Source organism: Neoarius graeffei, chromosome 17 (assembly GCF_027579695.1).
Source record: "Neoarius graeffei isolate fNeoGra1 chromosome 17, fNeoGra1.pri, whole genome shotgun sequence".
Classification (NCBI taxonomy): Eukaryota; Metazoa; Chordata; class Actinopteri; order Siluriformes; family Ariidae; genus Neoarius; species Neoarius graeffei.
Window position 1 is genome coordinate 60998913 of NC_083585.1, and position 22016 is coordinate 61020928.

The following is a 22016-nucleotide window of genomic DNA, read 5'->3' on the forward strand; positions in this document are numbered from 1 at the left end:
TTTCACACACACACCCACAATAACTAATCCCCAGTAGTTAGGATTGATACATATGTCTAAAACAGGGTTAATATTAAATTCAGGCTTTTTGAAATAATCCTACCTTAATACAGTTGAATTCTACGATTGCAAAGTAAGAATCATAACAACCAGTCAGATTTGTTCTACCGTGCCAGTTTTAGTAGTGATTTATGTGAAATGTATTTTTGTGCAATGCGCAACCACTTAATGTTTCGTATTTGAAAATGCAAATGATTAATACGTCTATAATACATTATATTTTCATAAGAAAACAATTAAGTGATCTGAGTCTCCGTTGAGGGGGCGGGGCTGTAGCCACGAGGGGGCGACGCCCCCTTTCGCCCCCCCCATGGCGCCGGGCCTGGTGTGTGTTGTTTTTCTTTTAATCTCTTTGTCAATCGGCTGATAAATGTGCAGAACCTCCACTGGTCACATCCTGTGTTTGTTCTGTGTCAGTTCATTCAGAGCCTTTCAAAAGCCTTCTTCCTATTTTTTCCCTTTTATTTTTCTGAAAAAGTCTGAACCGAGCATGTGGTTTTTCTTGGTCATTTTTCTGGTCCCGTTTCCCTGCAATGCAAAAGGTGAGTCTCAAGTCGATGAGGTTTTTTTTTAATTTTCTTTTTTTTTTAAGTAAAAAAAAAGAGCTTTGTGGTCATTTCAGACATCACAATCCTGATTTCAGTCTACACTTTAATCTAAATTCCACAGGTCACTTTCGATCCTCATTCGAAAGTTATGTTTTGACTTAAAATATGATTTACAGGTTCAGATTAGAAACAGATGGGTGTTTAATTTTGTCTTAGATCCTAAATTAACAGGTTGATGATTGGTATAGATCACAATTCACTCCGCATTCTTTACTGTTCCCTGGTTTCACCTTATTTAAGTTACTGTGCAGAGGTATGGGGCAATAATTACAAAAATACAATACATTCATTATTCATTCTCCAAAAAAGAGCAATAAGGATTATACACAAGGCTGGTTATCGGGATCATACAAATAGATTATTCTTACAGTCAGAAATACTGAAATTTGCAGATCTGGTGGACTATCAAACGGCACAAATATTATTCAAAGCAAACAATAATCAACTACCACATAATATTCAAAAACTGTTCACTGAAAGAGAAGGGAGTTATAATTTAAGGGGTTTATTTAAATTTAAAAATTATAGGGTGGCACAACCAAGAAAAGTTTTTGTATTTCTGTTTGTGGGGTGAAGCGGTGGAACAGTTTGAATGAGGAGCTCAAGGGATGTCCAGACATGAAGCGGTTTAAAAAGATGTACAAAAATTTGATTTTCACAAGGTATAAGGATGAAGGAGATTAACCATAACTGGCTGTTTACTGTGCATTTTTTTTATCTTGTTCTTTTTTGAGTCATCGTCTATTTGTTTTGTTTTTATTTTGTTCTTCTCCATTGTGAGCGTGCTATTAGTAGTAAACTTATGTGTAGACATATGGATATACATATATAATTAATTATATGATATATTCATAGAGAATTGATATCTGAATAGTTGAAGTAATAAAGTAATAAATATACAGTGTGTATATATATATATATATATAATGTGTATATGTGTGTGTGTGTGTATATATATATATATATATATATATATATATAATGTGTATATATGTATATGTATGTGTGTGTGTGTGTGTGTGTGTGTGTATGTATGTATATATATATATATATATATATATATATATATATATATATATATATATATATATGAGTGATTCCACGCTTATGGGTACTGAAATGGGGACATGAACTTATTTTTAAAAATTCACCTAAAACCATTTCTTTTTTTACCATCAGGTCACAAAACATGTAATCTTTAATGAATGATATGTTAAAAGATAATTTTAATTTTCTGAGATGTAATAAAAACATATTTATATGCCAAAGTCAGAACGTAACAGAAGTGTTGTGGACATATAGATTCTCAATTTTAACAATGTAGAATTACTTTTTGAAACATAGGAAGGTGATGTTTGAGCAAATATAATTAATAAACATGTGTAGTAGAATAAACATACACATTCTTTCAATAAGATTAACATGGTATAGAGCTAGATTGTAATTAATTTGTAACAGACGCGAGATGGACAATCGTAACAGAAGTAATGTAACAGACATCATTTTGGAACTCATAGGCTTGACTTTGGCATGTAAATATGTTTTTATTACATCTCAGAAAATTAAAGTTATCTTTTAACATATCATTCATTAAAGATTACATGTTTTGTGACCTGATGGTAAAAAAAGAAATGGTTTTAGGTGAATTTTTAAAAATAAGTTCATGTCCCCATTTCAGTACCCATAAGCGTCATATTCATATATATATATATATATATATATATATATATATATATATATATATATATATATATATATATACACACACTGCCAGACACAACAGACTTGTGGACCTCACTGCTGCTCAAGCTGATGAGCAGATTTTTAAACATACTACTGTACAGTCTGAATGGTTTAACTCACTTGTAAACACTTTTTCAGGAATTGCTAACACACCAGATATGGTTATTATCTCTAAGAATAGCAAATTAGTTAAAATATTTGAGGTATCATGTTCATTTGAGCCCTGTGATGACCTGGCGACTTGTCCAGGGTGTACCCCGCCTTTCGCCCATAGTCAGCTGGGATAGGATCCAGCTTGCCTGCGACCCTGTAGAAGGATAAAGCGGCTAGAGATAATGAGATGAGATGAGAGATGTTCATTTGACTTGTTTATGGAGGATTCTTACTACTCGAAGATTCTAAAATACCAGTCATTGATATCTGCAATTGAGATTCTTGGGTACAAATGGCAGTTCATTGTGCTAGTGTTTGGTGGTCATGTACACAGACTGGTGATCCGTGGACTCTGTATTGGGGGGCTGTCTAAAATAAGGGCCAAACATCTCAGCAATTATAGGGAGTATGTTTATTTGGAAAAGAAGATGTTTTCTATATCCTTGAAGTTGTAAAATCCATAACAATGTGCTGTATAAGGAAGCTAGATAATCAATTTATATTGACTTAAGAAGAGGGGTGGGATTAAATAAGTTTTTACTTCAGCCCACTCCTTTTCGGACATGTAAACTCAAAACTGCTTTGTGCGTCTTTGTTTGTATTTTTGTTTTCTTTTGCTTTGATTTTGATATTATATCATTATTACCTATATTATTTATGGTTTATTTTCTAATTTAGTGGCTTTTTACATGTTCTTGTTGCAAATGCTGTTTTGCTTTTCTTGTTTTCTGTTTATTTATTCATTGTTTGTTTAAATGTTCGAAATAAACCATCATCATAAGCCATGGGGTAAATTTAAACTTGGATATTTTCAACGTCAGATCAAAGAAAGGTTAGGTATAAATTAAAATCAGATCCAGTCGGATTACAGGTGAGATTTAAATTCAGATCCTGACCCTCAGGTTTGGTTTAAACCTAAATCCTAAATTACAGATTAAATAGAATCCTAATTTATAATTTAAAATTAAATTTCAATAATATCTTACAGATCGGGGCGGCATGGTGGTGTAGTGGTTAGCGCTGTCGCCTCACAGCGAGAAGGTCCGGGTTTGAGCCCCGTGGCCAATGGGGGCCTTTCTGTGCGGAGTTTGCATGTTCTCCCCGTGTCCGCATGGGTTTCCTCCGGGTGCTCCGGTTTCCCCCACAGTCCAAAGACATGCAGGTTAGGTTAACTGGTGACTCTAAATTGACCGTCGGTGTGAATGTGAGTGTGAATGGTTGTCTGTGTCTACGTGTCAGCCCTGTGATGACCTGGCGACTTGTCCAGGGTGAACCCCGCCTTTCGCCCGTAGTCAGCTGGGATAGGCTCCAGCTTGCCTGCGACCCTGTAGAACAGGATAAAGCGGCTAGAGATAATGAGATGAGATTTTACAGATCATGTGGGCTGTTTCACAGTCAGGGTACCGAAGTGGACTACATGGAATGGATCAAGTATTACTGAAGTACAATATGTACTTGAAGTGAGGATTAGCTCTTCATGAAGAACTAATACCATCCCACCTGCAAATTAGCCATTTGTTTGAATACATGCACATGCCAGCCTGACATACTATTAAGTAACCCCATTTAAAAAAAAACAACATTTATGTTTCAACCTTATTTGGTCGAGTTTGAAGAGGTTGCCAATCCTAATATTAAGTGATCTTACAGCCCCTGAACAGTTTAGTTGGAGCCACATTTCATACTTGAAGAATTACTGCCAACAGAGTTGACCACAAATGGGTACTCACAAGGTAAGAAGGGTAGATTTAATAAGGTAACTCGTCTGTCAAAAATGTCCTCTTTGGTAATGTGGTCCTTATCAAAGTTAAAAAAAAAGGCAGTTCTGAGACAAGTAGCACATAAGGTTATACACTGAGCTTCTTAAAATGATCTACAATGGTTATCAACAAAAAACATGATGTTTGTCTGTCAAAAATTGTCCTCTCCGGAAAAAGAATGATACTCTCATATTCAGGAACAACACAGTGCTGTTTGTATTCTAGTTACAAATTCTTGCCACCAACAGCGTTCAGCAGAAAATAAATTTCCATCAAGAGCCTCGTTTAGTTCACAAACTGTGCCAAAAAAAAAAAGAACTTGACTTTTTGATGTTTGTGACACAAACTTGTGGACCCTGACTGTGAAACACCGCATGTTTAAACTTGGGTCCTAGTTTACAGGTTCAGTTAAAACTTTGGTGGAAAAAAAGCATAAATTAAGAACTTGGTTCATAGATTAAATGTAAATTTAGACTTTAATTATTAATGGGTTAATTTAAATAAAATTCCAATTAACCAGTTGAGTTTAAATTTAGATCCTAATCCATGTGGGTAATTTAGGTTCAAATGCCAAGAAGAAAATTGATAATGGGTTCAAATCGTTTAAACACACACACACACTTAGCCAGAAAATACAATAAGCGTTAACCAAACTTTGAGAATGGCCTTTCACGATACGTTTTGGGTTCAATTAAGACAGCGTCCATTTGCAAGAAGGAAGAAGCGGGATAAGTTTCAATCACAAGCCTGCATTGTTTACAATGATTACAAATAAAACTGTATTTTATATACACTCACTGATCTAATACGTAAACGTGTGAAAGATCTTTTGGATCTAAAGCGTTCTTCGTTTGATCATGAAGCTATTTCCAGGGAAAAATTATTATTATTCATCTCATTATCTCTAGCTGCTTTATCCTGTTCTACAGGGTCGCAGGCGAGCTGGAGCCTATCCCAGCTGACTACGGGCGAAAGGCGGGGTACACCCTGGACAAGTCGCCAGGTCATCACAGGGCTGACACATAGACACAGACAACCATTCACACTCACATTCACACCTACGCTCAATTTAGAGTCACCAGTTAACCTAACCTGCATGTCTTTGGACTGTGGGGGAAACCGGAGCACCCGGAGGAAACCCACGCGGACACGGGGAGAACATGCAAACTCCACACAGAAAGGCCCTCGCCGGCCACGGGGCTCGAACCCGGACCTTCTTGCTGTGAGGTGACAGCGCTAACCACAACACCACCGTGCCTCCCACATTATTATTATTATTATTTTATAGAAACTAGGGCTGTCGAAGTTAACGCGTTATTAGTGCGTTAACGCAATTTAATTTGATCGCGATTTTTAAAAATGACGGCGTTATTGGAGGGTACAGTGAATTGGGCTCATCTTGGTAAGGAACAATGCAGATTTTCGTGGGTGACTAGCATGCAAAATAAAGCTAGTTATAACATTAACTTTGTGGTAAAACGTAGCTCTACAACTTGTCAAATAAACCCGCAACATGGTCAGTTAAATTGTAGTCTGCATATGCGATGCGGTGCGAGTTCCGTTTACTTTCACTTTACCGGGTGAAATGTGTTGATATCTGATGGGCTACGATCGGAAATGCGCACATTCCCTTTTCTCCACCTGTAGATTGTAGGTAGCCTAGCGATTTCCACATAGCCTACTGCTTCACTTGAATGAACTTGCAGGAGTCAAACTACTTCCTCTTTGCTCTTCGAAGTGTAGCTTGCAGCCATTACAGTTGAGGAAAAAAAATACAGTCTGTTATTTCTCCAAATTGTATTTTGCACATAGCCTACAGTATGCCCAACAGATGTCTGATAGGCTACATTGGAAAGAATATGCTGCATGCCTAGATCTAATATCAAAACCCGAATGCCAAATATTTGTGAATTAGGCCGATATATTGTCTATCATAGAGAAGATGAGCCTTATAATTGACATGGAGCATCAGAGCATATATTCAAATGCTTGCTCTGATGTAGAAATGTATTTGAGTACAATTTAAACAGATGTTTAAAGATTTGTTTGCGATTAATCGCGATTAACTACATAATTTTATGAGATTAATCGCGATTAAAAATTGTAATCGTTTGACAGCCCTAACAGAAACATACTGGTATTGCAACTTAAATTTGCTGTTAATTGCAAACTATATTCAGTCAATTTAAATCCTCAATATTTAATTCATGGGGCGGCACGGTGGTGTAGTGGTTAGTGCTGTCGCCTCACAGCAAGAAGGTCCTGGGTTCGAGCCCCGGGGCCGGCGAGGGCCTTTCTGTGCGGAGTTTGCATGTTCTCCCCGTGTCCGCGTGGGTTTCCTCCGGGTGCTCCCGTTTCCCCCACAGTCCAAAGACATGCAGGTTAGGTTAACTGGTGACTCTAAATTGACCGTAGGTGTGAATGTGAGTGTGAATGGTTGTCTGTGTCTATGTGTCAGCCCTGTGATGACCTGGCGACTTGTCCAGGGTGTACCCCGCCTTTCGCCCGTAGTCAGCTGGGATAGGCTCCAGCTTGCCTGCGACCCTGTAGAAGGATAAAGCGGCTAGAGATAATGAGATGAGATGAGATTTAATTCATGATCAATTCTCAGATTTCCCATTAAAATCTTTTCAAACTGTCCTTCCTAAACATGTCCAATGATGCACAGGCTTCAAACAATCCTCGGCTGTGAGTGGTGTAGGTTAATATATAATATATAATCACTACCTTGGATTAAAGCTAGATGGCCTTTCGATTTCATAAAATTGGTGAAATTTAGTTCTGTCTGAAATGTGGTGATTGTGATAGATGTTTATTTCTGTAATATCTCACAAAATATCAGGCCATTCTGTGGCTGGGAAGTTATTTAATTTGAGGGGATTAAAGCAAATAATGTGCATGAAATCACTCGCTTCGCGCAGTCAAGCAGACAGAAGAAGTCCGTGTGCGCATGCGCAGGTTTACCTTCTTCTTTTGCATCCATAGTGTTGCATTACTGCCATCTACAGGTTTCCCTTTGAGCGTGCACTGACAGTTCCATCATTCTGTCGCTAAACGAACAGCTGATCACACCGAGGTGCTCGCTGAGCGCCCATATTTATTAGTTTGGTCCTGCGTTTCCTTTCCTTCATATATTACATAACGTCTTTTCTTCTCGCTTTCCGTTACTGTAGTCAGTCTTTCACGTTTCGTTCGCACACTCACGTCCTCCATTTTTCTCTCCTGTTTCAAATTTGTATCCCACAATGCCTTGCATGAACGGGGAAAGCCCACCACGTGATGTGATGCATGACGTAGGATCTTGTATTGGGTCATGGTGAAGCAGGAAAAAATAGCAGAGAATTTAGGGCCACATGGCTCTAAATTCATTAATTGTTCTATTTAAAAAAAAAACTAATAAAATTGGAAATCTGTGATTCGAATTCACTCGCTTTCGGTCCACTAAACAAAATAATTGGCTGTCGGGGAAAATTATTTTTATGACCTACACTTGAAAAATCTGAAAAGGCAGTCTAGGTTTAAGTTCAGGATGCTGCATGTTTATAAAGCTCTTTAACAGCTTTATTGGTAACAGTCTGGTGTTTAATGCTGATTTCAGATGAGTGTTCCCTTGCTGTCTCTACGTCCCATACAAACGTCGATGTGACCGTTGGGCAGCGCTTGAACCTGACCTGCAAGTTCACCTGCCTCAGTGTGAATTATGGAGTCCAGCTGCTGAAGGACAAAGAGCTGCTGAGCGAGCAGAGTTTGTCCAAAGATTGGCCAGAGTCCAAACACAACTTCATTCTGTTCATGCTTATTCCCGCGGTCCAGCACAATGACTCAGGGATGTACACGTGCCAGACTGTCCCAGGAGAAGTCGTCATCTCTGTAATGGTCAACGTTGGTGAGTAATGTTCTCTCTGAGCGCTAGCAAACAACATTTTGTTGTATAACTACAATGACAAAGTCTTATCTTATTATGGCTCAAGTATGAAGGGAAAGGGGCATTAAGGGTCCGATTGTTCCTGTCAGAGTTATTATTATTATTTAATTAATTTCCTTTACAATGTTTTACATGCATGAGAACACAAGACTCTGCACATCCATCAGGCCAAAAAAGAAAACAAGTTTGGACCTGGGTGTACTGACCCAACCAATTTCACAATCCCATCCATTATCTTAGCAGAAAGGCAGCCATGTTGGATTTTGATGGTGCTTTGATCAGTAACAATTTATCAGTAATGAACCGTTACTATTAGAGCTGGGACTTGAGTTCAGCCAAAACTTAGCCAGACACCAAAAAAGCAACAGGGCAAAGGATTTTGCAAGGGATTAGCAGCAGGCTGCCAGGTCGCTCCGTTGTGTGTTGCTGTTGATGTTGATTTTAAAAGTAACGAAGTAAATACTGTAGTAGGGTGACCAAACGTCCGGTTTTCCCCGGACATGTCCGTTTTTCACGTCCTGTCCGGGGCGTCCGGGTTTTTTTTTAGAAAGTGGGGAAATGTCCTGTTTTTTATTACCTTTCATTGGACCATTAAATTGACCGGCACTAGGGCACTGCGCACGGTGCTGCGTGTGACGTAATCCCTGAGCCGCTTCAGTGCGATCAGCTTTTTATAATCAGAAGACAGCGTGGCTGTCAGTATGCCAGCAACATGCCGAAGCGCAAATGCACGTTTACAGACGACTTACAAAAGAAGTTCCCCGCTTTCAGACTGGGTCGAGACAAGTGGGAAGCTTTGTGCACAGTGTGCAAAGCAGGTACATATGTGTCGGTGTCCAGTGGAGGTGCCAGGGATTTAAAATTCCACCTGGACACCGAGAAACACAAAAAAGCTGTTCGAGGCGAGAGTACCTCAAAGTCGATAACAGAGTACTTTGTGAAACCAGGGAACGAGGATGCCGTGAATGCAGCGGAGGGTGCCTGGTCATTTCACACAGTGAAACATCATAACAGTTATCGGTCTATGGACTGCACGAGTTCATTGTTGAAAAAGACCCTCCCCGATTCTGGCACGGCCAAAAAGTTCAGTTGTGCCCGTACTAAGACGGAGGCAATTGTTAACGGTGTTCTGGCACCTCACTCTGTCGAATTGGCGCACGAAGCGCTCAAAGATATCCCATTCTGTGGTGTTAGTACTGACGGGAGTAATCACGGTGCAGTAAAAATCTTCCCCATAATTATCCAATACTTTGATTGGAAGGAGGGTGGTGTGCAGACCAAATTAATTGAAGTGAAAGATACACCAAATGAGACAGCAACCACCATCGCAAACTACCTAATGGAAACATTGGCAAAGAACAATTTGTCTTCCAAATGCATCGCATTTACTGGGGACAATTGTAACACTAATTTTGGTGGAACCCGGCGTGACGAAGGGGGAAACAATGTATTTGCGAATTTGAAAAGATTGCTGCAAAACAAAACACTGATTGGCGTGGGTTGCCCAGCGCATATACTGAACAATTGTGTCCATCACGGGGCAGACACACTTGATGTGGACCTTGAAAATATCATTTTTAAAATATACCAGTACTTCCACATTTACACCGTGCGTACTGAGTCCCTCAAAGAGTACTGTGATTTTGCTGACATTGAGTACAGGAGGATGCTTTCACACAGCAAGACAAGGTGGCTCTCTCTGTTCCCAGGCACAGAGAGGATGCTACAGATGTTCCCTGCTTTAAAAGCATTCTTTATGTCTCAGCAAAAGCCACCCATGGTGATCAAGGCGTTTTTTGAAAACCCATTTAGTGAGATATACTTGTGGCACATGCACTCACTCATGTCCATCTTCCACAATCACATTCAAGAAATGGAAAGGGAGAATAACTCCATCATGGAGGTTAAGAAAATATTGAGCAGCATCCACAACATTCTTCTTGAACGGAAGAACAACAATTTCATGTCCCTCAAAGTTAAGGGACTGCTGGCCGAAAATCGCAGAGATGGACTTGAAGGGGGCTGTGACAAGTTCATGGCTGATGCGCTCGGCATGTACAGTTCATGTTTAGAGTATCTGGAGAAGTGGATGACTCCCATGGAAGAGTTCTCACCATTCATGTGGATGGACATGAGTGAGCCACCAAAGTGGAATGATGTGGAGGCCTGCATCAAGTACCTTGGAGAGAAGGGGGTGCCAATTGATGATGTTAAATGTTTTGACCAGGTTGCCAATCTGAAGAAATTCATTGAAAGCTGCAGTGACGATGAGTTCATGGGCCTGCAGGTGCACCAGAAGTGGACCAAATACTTTGAGAAGGCCAAAAATACTGCATGCTACTCAGAACTGCTGAAGATTGCACAGTTTGTCTTTGCACTTCCTTCTCACAATGCAAATGTGGAGAGAGTTTTTTCACTGATGCAGAGCCAGTGGACAAAGGAGAGGAACCAGCTCTCTGTTGAATCATTGAAAGGGATTCTATTTGTGCAATACAATTTCAAAGATATGTCTTGCAAAGACTTTCATGCTTATTTGTTGAGCAACAAAAAACTGCTGAGAAAGATCAGCTCTACAGCAAAATATCAATGGGCAAACAAGGAGGATGAGGAAGAAAAACCAGATGAAGAGGAAGAAAAACCAGACGAAGAGGAAGATGAGGATTAAGCAGGAAACTAAAGATAGACTATTGATATTTTTTGTTAGTTTTTTTACATTTTTGAGTTATTTTTAAAGTTAATATACAAGAGGTATTTTTGTTAATTAGCTAATTTGTTAATTTATCTTTTCCAATAGCCTACAGATCAGACATTATTTCTTTCATTACTGAAATTGAGGCTAACTGAGTATCAGTATGTTTGTTATTGGGAGTTGAGAGTTATTGTTAACTTTTATTGTTAATATGAGTGAATGTGGTTTAGATGAGACATTATTTCTTTCATTGTGTCATTCATTCATTACAGAAATTGTAAAGCATTTTTGAATAAATACATTTTAAATATCATTTGTTATTGGAGTTATTGTTGACTTTTATGAAAAGCATTTTTAATAAACCAACTTTAAATATCATTTTATTTGTATGTTTCTTAAGTGAGTGCATGTGCCATAAGTATATCTCACTAAATGGGTTTTCAAAAAACACCTTGATCACCATGGGTGGCTTTTGCTGAGACATAAAGAATGCTTTTAAAGCAGGGAACATCTGTAGCATCCTCTCTGTGCCTGGGAACAGAGAGAGCCACCTTGTCTTGCTGTGTGAAAGCATCCTCCTGTACTCTGTGTCAACAAAATCACAGTACTCTTTGAGGGACTCAGTATGCACGGTGTAAATGTGGAAGTACTGGTATATTTTACAAATGATATTTTCAAGGTCCACATCAAGTGTGTCTGCCCCGTGATGGACACAGTTGTTCAGTATGTGTACTGGGCAACCCGCACCAATGAGTGTTTTGTTCTGCATTTGGAAGACAAATAGTTTTTTACCAATGTTTCCATTAGGTAGTTTGCGATGGTGGTTGCTGTCTCATTTGGTGTATCTTTCACCTCAATTAATTTGGTCTGCACACCACCCTTCTTCTTCCAATCAAAGTGATTACTCCAGTCAGTACTAACACCACAGAATGGGACACCTTAACAGAGTGAGGTAAGTTTGTAGTTTGATATTGTTACTAACACTACTACTACCCCCCCCCCCCCCCCCCCCCGCACTAAGGTGTCCTCATCTCATCTCATCTCATCTCATTATCTCTAGCCGCTTTATCCTGTTCTACAGGGTCGCAGGCAAGCTGGAGCCTATCCCAGCTGACTACGGGCGAAAGGCGGGGTACACCCTGGACAAGTCGCCAGGTCATCACAGGGCTGACACATAGACACAGACAACTATTCACACTCACATTCACACCTACGGTCAATTTAGAGTCACCAGTTAACCTAACCTGCACGTCTTTGGACTGTGGGGGAAACCGGAGCACCCGGAGGAAACCCACGCGGACACGGGGAGAACATGCAAACTCCACACAGAAAGGCCCTCGTCGGACACGGGGCTCGAACCCGGACCTTCTTGCTGTGAGGCGACAGCGCTAACCACTACACCACCGTGCCGCCCACTAAGGTGTCCTGGTTTTCCCAAATCAAAATATGGTCACCCTATACTGTAGCAAGCATGAAGCGTGGAAGAAGAGTCTGGAGATAGAAATCTTAGTTTCTTGGTCGTTAGCCTGTAGCTCTCGATAGCACTGGCTTGACTGCTTTATTAGTATTTGTTAACACTACTGATGAAAGCTACACCGGCTGGAAGGTGACTTCACTGCTGCGCTGACAGCGCCGACTCGTGGTTAAGCTCATGTTGGCCTTTGAGAAGGCTAAAGGTGATCAATTGTTGGTCCCTCCCACTATAAATCAAAATCTGATTGGTTAATCAGTCATCTGTCACTTCCTACATAAACATACACTGCCATGGCCTTCTGTCCCAGCAATGAAGTCCTAACCAATGAGTGAGCAGTTCTAAACTCTTCTCAGCCTTGAGACAACAAACAAAACAATCTCATTGGAGAACTCGATTTTAATGTCTTCAGGACAGTAACCCTTTCATTTCTGAAGCACATTTGATAGAAAATGAGGCTGAATTAGAAGAGAATAATTATAATAAAATAATGAAATAATGAAAGAAATTAAATATAACCTTTGAAATGCTAATATGTTTGGGATTCTCTGAAGGACTAGAAGGCCCTGACGGTTCCCATCTGCAATTTATTGATCAGAATACTGATCAAAATGATGCCAAGATATCCATGACACTAAACTGTTCAGGAATTTATGTTTTCTTAAATGGTGTTGCCATTTGTTTTAAGCGATTGTCTTTTTGTTTTCTCTTATTAAGCAGATCCATTAGAGTTAATCACATAACACTAAGATGTTAAAGATTAAACATTTCCATCTGTTTTAATTTGTCTGAAGAAAACATCAAATTTATAAAATTGGAAGTATGACTAAAGTAAAACGTAGGAACATTGTTTTTAACCATAACAATGATCTGTCCAGAATAATCAAAGCTAGACGGCCTTTCGATTTCATAAAATCTCTGAAATTTAGTTCCGTCTGAAATGTGGTCATTGTGATACATGTTTATTTCTGTAATATCTCACAAAATATCAGGCCATTCTGTTCTGTGGCTGGGAAGTTATTTAATTTGAGGGGATTAAAGCAAATAATGTGCATGAAATCGCTCGCTTCGCACAGTCAAGCAGACAGAGGAAGTCCGTGTGCGCATGCACAGGTTTACCTTCTTCTTCTTTTTCTTTTGGGTTTTACAGCAGCTGGCATCCACAGTGTTGCAATACTGGCATCTACAGGTTTCCCTTTGAGCGTGCACTGACAGTTCCATCATTCTGTCGCTAAACGAACAGCTGATCACACCGAGGTGCTCGCTGAGCGCCAATATTTATTAGTTTGGTCCTGTGTTTCCTTTCCTTTGTATATAACACAACATCTTTTCTTCTCACTTTCTTTCCGTGAGTGTAGTTGGTCTTTCACGTTTCATTCACACACTCACGTCCTCCATTTTTCTTTCCTGTTTCAAATTTGTATCCCACAATGCCTTGTGTGAATGGGGAAAGCCCACTAAGTGATGCATGAGGTAGTATCCTGAATTGGGTCATGGTGAAGCAGGAAAAAATAGCGGAGAATTTCGGGCCACGTGGAAATAAATTCATTAATTGTTGTAGTTAAAAAAGATTATGAAATTGGAAGTCTGTGATTTGAATTCAGTAGCTTTTGGTCACTAAACAAAAATAACTGGGTGTTGGGGAAATTCTTTTTATGGCCTACACTTGAAAAATCTGAAAGGCAGTCTAGCTTTAATTTTGATTTTTTTTCTTATTCTAAAAAAAAAAAAGACGAACAATTAATAATTGGCTGCATAACATCTGTACACCTTTACCCAGGAATTATAAATATGCACGAATATGCAAATCAGAAACATGTCTTATCTTGCTATCAAAAATAACCAGCTAGTTCCCAGCTATACTAAATCACTTGAAGTGTATGTTGAGGTTCAACCCAGTCGGAGACCCCTGATGCCTTCGTACCCCTCGGATCCGGGACGAACTACCGCGGGAGAAACAGACAGGAAAACCAGAAAGGTTTCACATGCCAGTTTATTCGCACAGTCACTTCGTCGAAATGAAAACATTCTTGAAAACATCTTATAGCATCCATTTATCTCTGTGGTTATGTTTTGTCTTCATATGTGTGTGTGTGTGTGTGTAATGTGTAATGTGCCTGTGTGTGAGCGTGTGTGTGTTATGTGTGTGCGTCTATGTAGAAGTGTGTGTGTGTGTGTGATGTCAACCTATGACATCAGCTATGTTTGTCTCCTCATTTACGTGCAATTGAGGGGACCTTGATCTGAAAATAATAATAATAATCTCCATCAGTGTATGTGTATAAATCTTGAATCAATCATAATATAATAACATATTTCTGATCATGACATATGATAGCAAGGTACAGACAGATATCAAAAGTCTCTGCCTACGGTCAGATATAACATAGAGCATGGAATTTCTAAACACAGATAATGTCTAGTCTATGGAGTCTATTCAGAGAAGGTCAAAGACACCAGGTTACACAGAAAAGGATCTAATAGCTAACATAATTTCTTAACACATGAATGTGTGCTAAGTCAGTAAATTACATCTTGATTTCATCAATATAAGCAAAAATAACAAATAACAATATGTCTTTAACAATGTTAAAACAAAGAATGATATAAGAAAATAAACATAAAAATAAGAGCAACTTAAACATAAGAAAAATGAGAATATGTCTGAAAGAGAAAACAATTAAACAACTAACAGGATTCAGAATTAAACTCAACTAAATTAGGTTAATGCTTTTAAACTAAAAACCCTTAGAATCATAAAATCTTAACAATAATTATAATGTCCTTATGAAACTAACTTAAAACTATAAAACTAACATTAATCACGAAATGCATTGATTAAATCCAAATCACTACCATAGTATATGCAATAGTCCAAAAAAGGATCTTTAGAACAGCTCTAAAACCTAAGTCTTAACTAACATGAATTATTTAATGCAGCCTTAATTCTACCATTTCAGAGTGTGTGTGGGTCGATCTGACATCAAAACAGACCTTGGCGAATCTTTCAGACACCTCCCTGATCAAAAATACATATTCATATCAAAATAAACAAAATGTTCCCAAACAATGTCCAGCCGAGACATAAGGTCATTTCAACTAATAATATAATTTTGTCACAGAATAATTTGCTAAATTCTTGGCCAAGAATTAATACTTAACTAAACCTACATATAACCTACATATAATAAAGTTTAACCTAACAGTGTATGTATTGTTCATTTTCAGGTGACAAGCCCTCAGAGCAGCCCAATGTGACAGGTAAGTGAAGGCCCCTGCATTCATTTATGTACATTCTTTAATACAATGGTGCTTGAAAGTTTGTGAACCCTTTAGAATTTTCTATATTTCTGCATAAATATGACCTAAAACATAAGATTTTCACACAAGTCCTAAAAGTAGATAAAGAGAACCCAGTTAAACAAATGAGACAAAAATATTATACTTGGCCATTTATTTATTGAGGGAAATGATCCAATATTAAATATCTCTGAGTGGCAAAAGTATGTGAACCTCTAGGATTGGCAGTTAATTTGAAGGTGAAATTAGAGTCAGGTGTTTTCAATCAGTGGGATGACAATCAGGCGTGAGTGGGCACCCTGTTTTATTTAAAGAACAGGGATCTATCAAAGTCTGATCTTCACAACACGTTTGTGGAAGTGTATCATGTCACGAACAAAGGAGATTTCTGAGGACCTCAGAAAAAGCGTTGTTGATGCTCATCAGGCTGGAAAAGGTTACAAAACCATCTCTAAAGAGTTTGGACTCCACCAATCCACAGTCAGACAGATTGTGTAAAAATGGAGGAAATTCAAGACCATTGTTACCCTCCCCAGGAGTGGTCGATCAACAAAGATCACTCCAAGAGCAAGGCGTGTAATAGTCAGCGAGGTCACAAAGGACCCCAGGGTAACTTCTAAGCAACTGAAGGCCTCTCTCACATTGGCTAATGTTCATGAGTCCACCATCAGGAGAATGCTGAACAACAATGGTGTGCATGGCAGGGTTGCAAGGAGAAAGCCACTGCTCTCCAAAAAGAACATTGCTGCTCATCTGCAGTTTGCTAAAAGATCACGTGGACAAGCCAGAAGACTACTGGAAAAATGTTTTGTGGACGGATGAGACCAAAATAGAACTTTTTGGTTTAAATGAGAAGCGTTATGTAGATACTGAAAGCAAAGGTTCACATACTTTTGCCACTCACAGATATGTAATATTGGATCATTTTCCTCAATAAATAAATGACCAAGTATAATATTTTTGTCTCATTTGTTTAACTGGGTTCTCTTTATCTACTTTTAGGACTTGTGTGAAAATCTGATGATGTTTTAGGTCATATTTATGCAGAAATATAGAAAATTCTAAAGGGTTCACAAACTTTCAAGCACCACTGTATATCAACACTCTGTTGTGCTGTTTATAGTAAAACAATCAACAACAGTGTGATGTGGTAAAGAGGAATTACTGTTACTCTTAATTATTTTCCTATTACAACACGATCCAAAGTATTTTATTCCTCTTTCAGCACGGTAATTATGTGTTAACGAATATTACATCAAACTTTATCAATTTCAAGCTGTATTCATTGTTGAGAAACATCCATGAATGAAGTTAGTTCCTGTTCTTAGGTCCATTATAGCAGCTATAAAGAGTTGTTTCCTCACCTTCCTCTTATTCTTTCTCTCATAAGACAAAAAACAAAACCACAGTGTAAACCCATCTGTCCTGAAGATTTCAGAGAACTTAACTTTACTTCTGACTCTTACAAAGCGCTGACACTGGAGACTCCTTCCAGACTCTTCAATATAGGACTAGGTGTTATAGTCCCTACATAAATCAAGGCAAGTGAAAAGGAAACCTGGTGGAGTGGGATTTAGGCCTGATGATCATGTGGTGCAACCAGCCCAACTCATCGTCAGTTGTGTGCCCTGGCTTCATTGGGTGTTTCGGCCATTTTATCACAAGACACCCTCTTCCAAGGTTGACCCACCACAGGATGATCAAACCTGGGTGTAAGCTGTGGCACCACATGGTCACCTTGCAGCCCAAGTTGTATCCCTCCGTTTCAGCCACAGCCAATGACTACTTTGCTCTGCTGCAGAGGCCAGTTCTTTCAATGCCCTCCGTTGGGCCTGCCCTCTGATACCCACTTCCTTCAGAAGCCTTGTGGTCGTTCTGGCCACAAAGCCTCTGCAGCCCACCTCCACTGGCCACACCTTCACATTCCACCCCCGCGCCTCCGCTTCAGCTGCCAGGTCAGCATAGCGCAGTCTCTTCCTTTCATACGTTTCACTGATCGCATCCTCCCATGGGACGGTGAGCTCCACGATGAAGACACGCTGGCAGGATCTTGACCATAGAACCAGGTCTGGGCGCAAGTTGGTTACTGCGATTTCGGGTGGAAAGATAAGCCTCTGACTGAGGTCCACCCGCATCTCCCAGTCCCGGGCTGCAGACAGTGGTTCCGTCTCCAACGGGGTTGGCTTGGTCACCCTTTTCGCCCCTTCCCGAACGAAGGCCATTCTCCGTAAGACATCCGGCTGTGGATTTGGAGGCATGGCATTAGCGATTACCCTCTTGCTCTCAAGTTCGGCCGCCAGGCTCTTCAGCACCTGATTATGGCGCCAGGTGTATCTACCTTGCGTAAGGCTAGTCTTGCAACCCACCAAGATGTGTTTTAAACTTGCTGGGGCTGCACACAGGGGACAGGCTGGTTCCTCTCCATACCAGCGGTGTAAGTTGGTTGGAGAGGGCAGGACATCATACGTGGCCCTCAAGATGAAACTAAGCCTATTCGCCTCCATGCTCCACAGATCGTTCCAAGTGATGTTCCTCTTCTCAACACCCTCCCATCTCATCCACCAGCCTTGCTGCGCTTGGGAGACTGCTTTAGCACACCTGGCTGCTTCCTCCTGACGGCGCACCTCCTCCACTACCATGTGCCGTCGTTCAGCTGGAGTGGCCTTTTGCCAAGTAGGTGTTTTTTCCATGCCCAGGCCGCCCCTGCCATACTGGATATGGCCTACTATATCCCGGTGCTTGAGGGCGGTCTTTGCCACTACCACAGCTGCTGCTGGCTTCCACTTCCTTCCTGTTGCCAGTGTAGGGGCAGCTCCTCTGACAAATGGATCCCGGGATTCGGTGAGGGTCATTTCCATCCTTACTTTGGCACATTTGTATTCCTCCACTAGGCTTGAGACTGGGAGGGAGAGAGCACCATTGCCATACAGGCCTATGCTGCTGAAACAACGTGGCAGTCCAAGCCACTTCCTCACCTGCGCATTCACCAACCTTTCCAGGCGGTTGGCATGGGATAGCGTGACCTCGTAGATGGAAATTGGCCACATAAGACGGGGCAGCAGTCCAAACTGAAAGCACCACAGTTTCAACTTTCCTGGTAGAGAAGTATTGTTGATCTTTCTGAGGCCACTGATGGTATCTTGCTTGAGTTGATCCACCTGCTTCAAGTCCTTGAGCTCCGCGCTGTACCAGCGGCCAAGACTTTTCACCGGTTTCTCCAGAACTGTTGGTATTGGCTCGTTATTGACGTGGAACCTCTCACTAGCAAGCTGGCCTTTAACAATAGAGATGCTGCGGGATTTACTTGATTTAATCTCCATCCGTGCCCATTGAATGTTTTCCTGGAGCTTCCCCAACAGGCGTTTGGTGCATGCACTTGTTGTTGTTATTGTTGTCATGTCATCCATGTACGCCCTGATTGGAGGGAGACGCAACCCATTCTTCAGCCGTTCCCCTCCAACCACCCATCATGACGCCCGGATGATGAGCTCCATCGCCATGGTGAACGCCAGTGGGGAGATGGTGCAGCCCGCCATTATGCCTACTTCAAGGTGCTGCCAGGCAGTTGTACTAGCCTGTGCTGTCACACAGAACTGGAGATCCTGGAAGTATGCTCTGACCAGCCTTGTGATGGCCTCGGGGACTTGGAAGAAACTAAACGCTGTCCACAATATCTCATGCGGCACCGACCCAAAGGCATTGGCAAGATCTAAAAAGACCACATGCAAGTCTTTCTTCTCCTTCCTCGCTGTCTGTATCTGATTCCAGATGATGTTTGTGTGCTCCAGACAGCCTGAGAACCCACTTATCCCTGCTTTCTGCACTGTGGTGTCAACAAAGCTGTTCTTCTGCAGAAAAGCCGAGAGCCTCTGAGCCACAATGCTGAAGAATAACTTTCCTTCCACATTCAAAAGACCAATTTGGCGGAATTGGTCAATGGTTGAGGCATCCTTCTCTTTGGGAATCAGGATCCCTCCCGCCCTTCGCCATGCCTTTGGAATAATTCCTTTTTCCCATGCCACCCTCATCAACTTCCAGAGGTACTGCAAGACCCCTGGCGTGTTCTTGTAGAGCCTATATGGAACGCCATTGGGCCCAGGGGCTGATGCAGCTCTTGCTCGCCTTACTGTACTCTCAATTTCGCTCCATGTAGGGGGCCTTGTTTCCATCTGGTGCTCAGCTGGCTGGATTGGTGGCATGTCACTCGGAATACTGGCTGGTATATGCCTCTGACTGTCGGAGTAGATCTTTCTCAGGTGCTCCTCTAGTTCCCTTATGGGTGCTTTGAGGGTACCAGATTTCTCCTTGACAAAGAGGGCTTTGACGAAGCTGTAGGGATCTCTATAGAAGGCTGTCCTCACTCGCTCCTTCTTCTTATGTTGTTTTCTCAGGCACTCAGCTCGTCGCAGTGCTGCCAGACGCTGCTTGATGTCTGCCTGTAGTGCCTCCAGACCCTTCCGCTCTCCTTCCGCGGCCTTCTTCCACTGCTTTCTCAGGCAGTGTTATGTGTTATGTGTGTGTTATGTGTGTGCATCTATGTAGAAGTGTGTGTGTGTGTGTGATGTCAACCTATGACATCAGCTATGTTTGTCTCCTCATTTGTGTGCAATTGAGGGAACCTTGATCTGAAAATAATAATAATAATCTCCATCAGTGTGTGTATAAATCTTGAATCAATCATAATATAATAACATATTTCTGATCATGACATATGATAGCAAGGTACAGACAGATATCAAAAGTCTCTGCTTACGGTCAGATATAACATAGAGCATGGAATTTCTAAACACAGATAATGTCTAGTCTACGGAGTCTATTCAAAGAAGGTCAAAGACACCAGGTTACACAGAAAAGGATCTAATAGCTAACATAATTTCTTAACACATGAATGTGTGCTAAGTCAGTAAATTACATCTTGATTTCATCAATATAAGCAAAATAACAAATAACAATATGTCTTTAACAATGTTAAAACAAAGAATGTTATAAGAAAATAAACATAAAAATAAGAGCAACTTAAACATAAGAAAAATGAGAATATGTCTGAAAGAGAAAACAATTAAACAACTAACAGGATTCAGAATTAAACTCATAACTAAATTAGGTTAATGCTTTTAAACTAAAAACCCTTAGAATCATAAAATCTTAACAATAATTATAATGTCCTTATGAAACTAACTTAAAACTATAAAACTAACATTAATCACGAAATGCATTGATTAAATCCAAATCACTACCATAGTATATGCAATAGTCCAAAAAAGGATCTTTAGAACAGCTCTAAAACCTAAGTCTTAACTAACATGAATTATTTAATGCAGCCTTAATTCTACCATTTCAGAGTGTGTGTGGGTCGATCTGACATCAAAACAGACCTTGGCGAATCTTCCAGACACCTCCCTGATCAAAAATACATATTCATATCAAAATAAACAAAATGTTCCCAAACAATGTCCAGCCGAGACATAAGGTCATTTCAACTAATAATATAATTTTGTCACAGAATAATTTGCTAAATTCTTGGCCAAGAATTAATACTTAACTAAACCTACATATAACCTACATATAATAAAGTTTAACCTAACAGTGTATGTATTGTTCATTTTCAGTTGACAAGCACACAGTGAAGCCCAATGTGACGGGTAAGTGAAGGCCCCTGCATTCATTTATGTACATTCTTTAATACAATGGTGCTTGAAAGTTTGTGAACCCTTTAGAATTTTCTATATTTCTGCATAAATATGACCTAAAACACAAGATTTTCACACAAGTCCTAAAAGTAGATAAAGAGAACCCAGTTAAACAAATGAGACAAAAATATTATACTTGGCCATTTATTTATTGAGGGAAATGATCCAATATTACATATCTCTGAGTGGCAAAAGTATGTGAACCTCTAGGATTGGCAGTTAATTTGAAGGTGAAATTAGAGTCAGGTGTTTTCAATCAGTGGGATGACAATCAGGCGTGAGTGGGCACCCTGTTTTATTTAAAGAACAGGGATCTATCAAAGTCTGATCTTCACAACACATGTTTGTGGAAGTGTATCATGTCACAAACAAAGGAGATTTCTGAGGACCTCAGAAAAAGCGTTGTTGATGCTCATCAGGCTGGAAAAGGTTACAAAACCATCTCTAAAGAGTTTGGACTCCACCAATCCACAGTCAGACAGATTGTGTAAAAATGGAGGAAATTCAAGACCATTGTTACCCTCCCCAGGAGTGGTCGATCAACAAAGATCACTCCAAGAGCAAGGCGTGTAATAGTCGGCGAGGTCACAAAGGACCTCAGGGTAACTTCTAAGCAA

The 22016-nt window shown here is 40.3% G+C and overlaps 1 protein-coding gene across 1 annotated transcript in view; it reads left to right on the forward strand.

Moving 5' to 3' along the window:
* Positions 1-382: 382 nt before the first annotated feature.
* Positions 383-22016, forward strand: part of LOC132864794 (uncharacterized) — a 28103-nt gene continuing 6469 nt past the window's right edge. Inside the window, exons 1-4 of the mRNA XM_060898212.1 lie at positions 383-602; positions 7923-8210; positions 15638-15670; positions 21319-21351. Coding sequence (XP_060754195.1) covers positions 431-602; positions 7923-8210; positions 15638-15670; positions 21319-21351 — 526 coding nt within the window. The 5' untranslated portion in view covers positions 383-430. The remainder of the gene's footprint in view (positions 603-7922; positions 8211-15637; positions 15671-21318; positions 21352-22016) is intronic.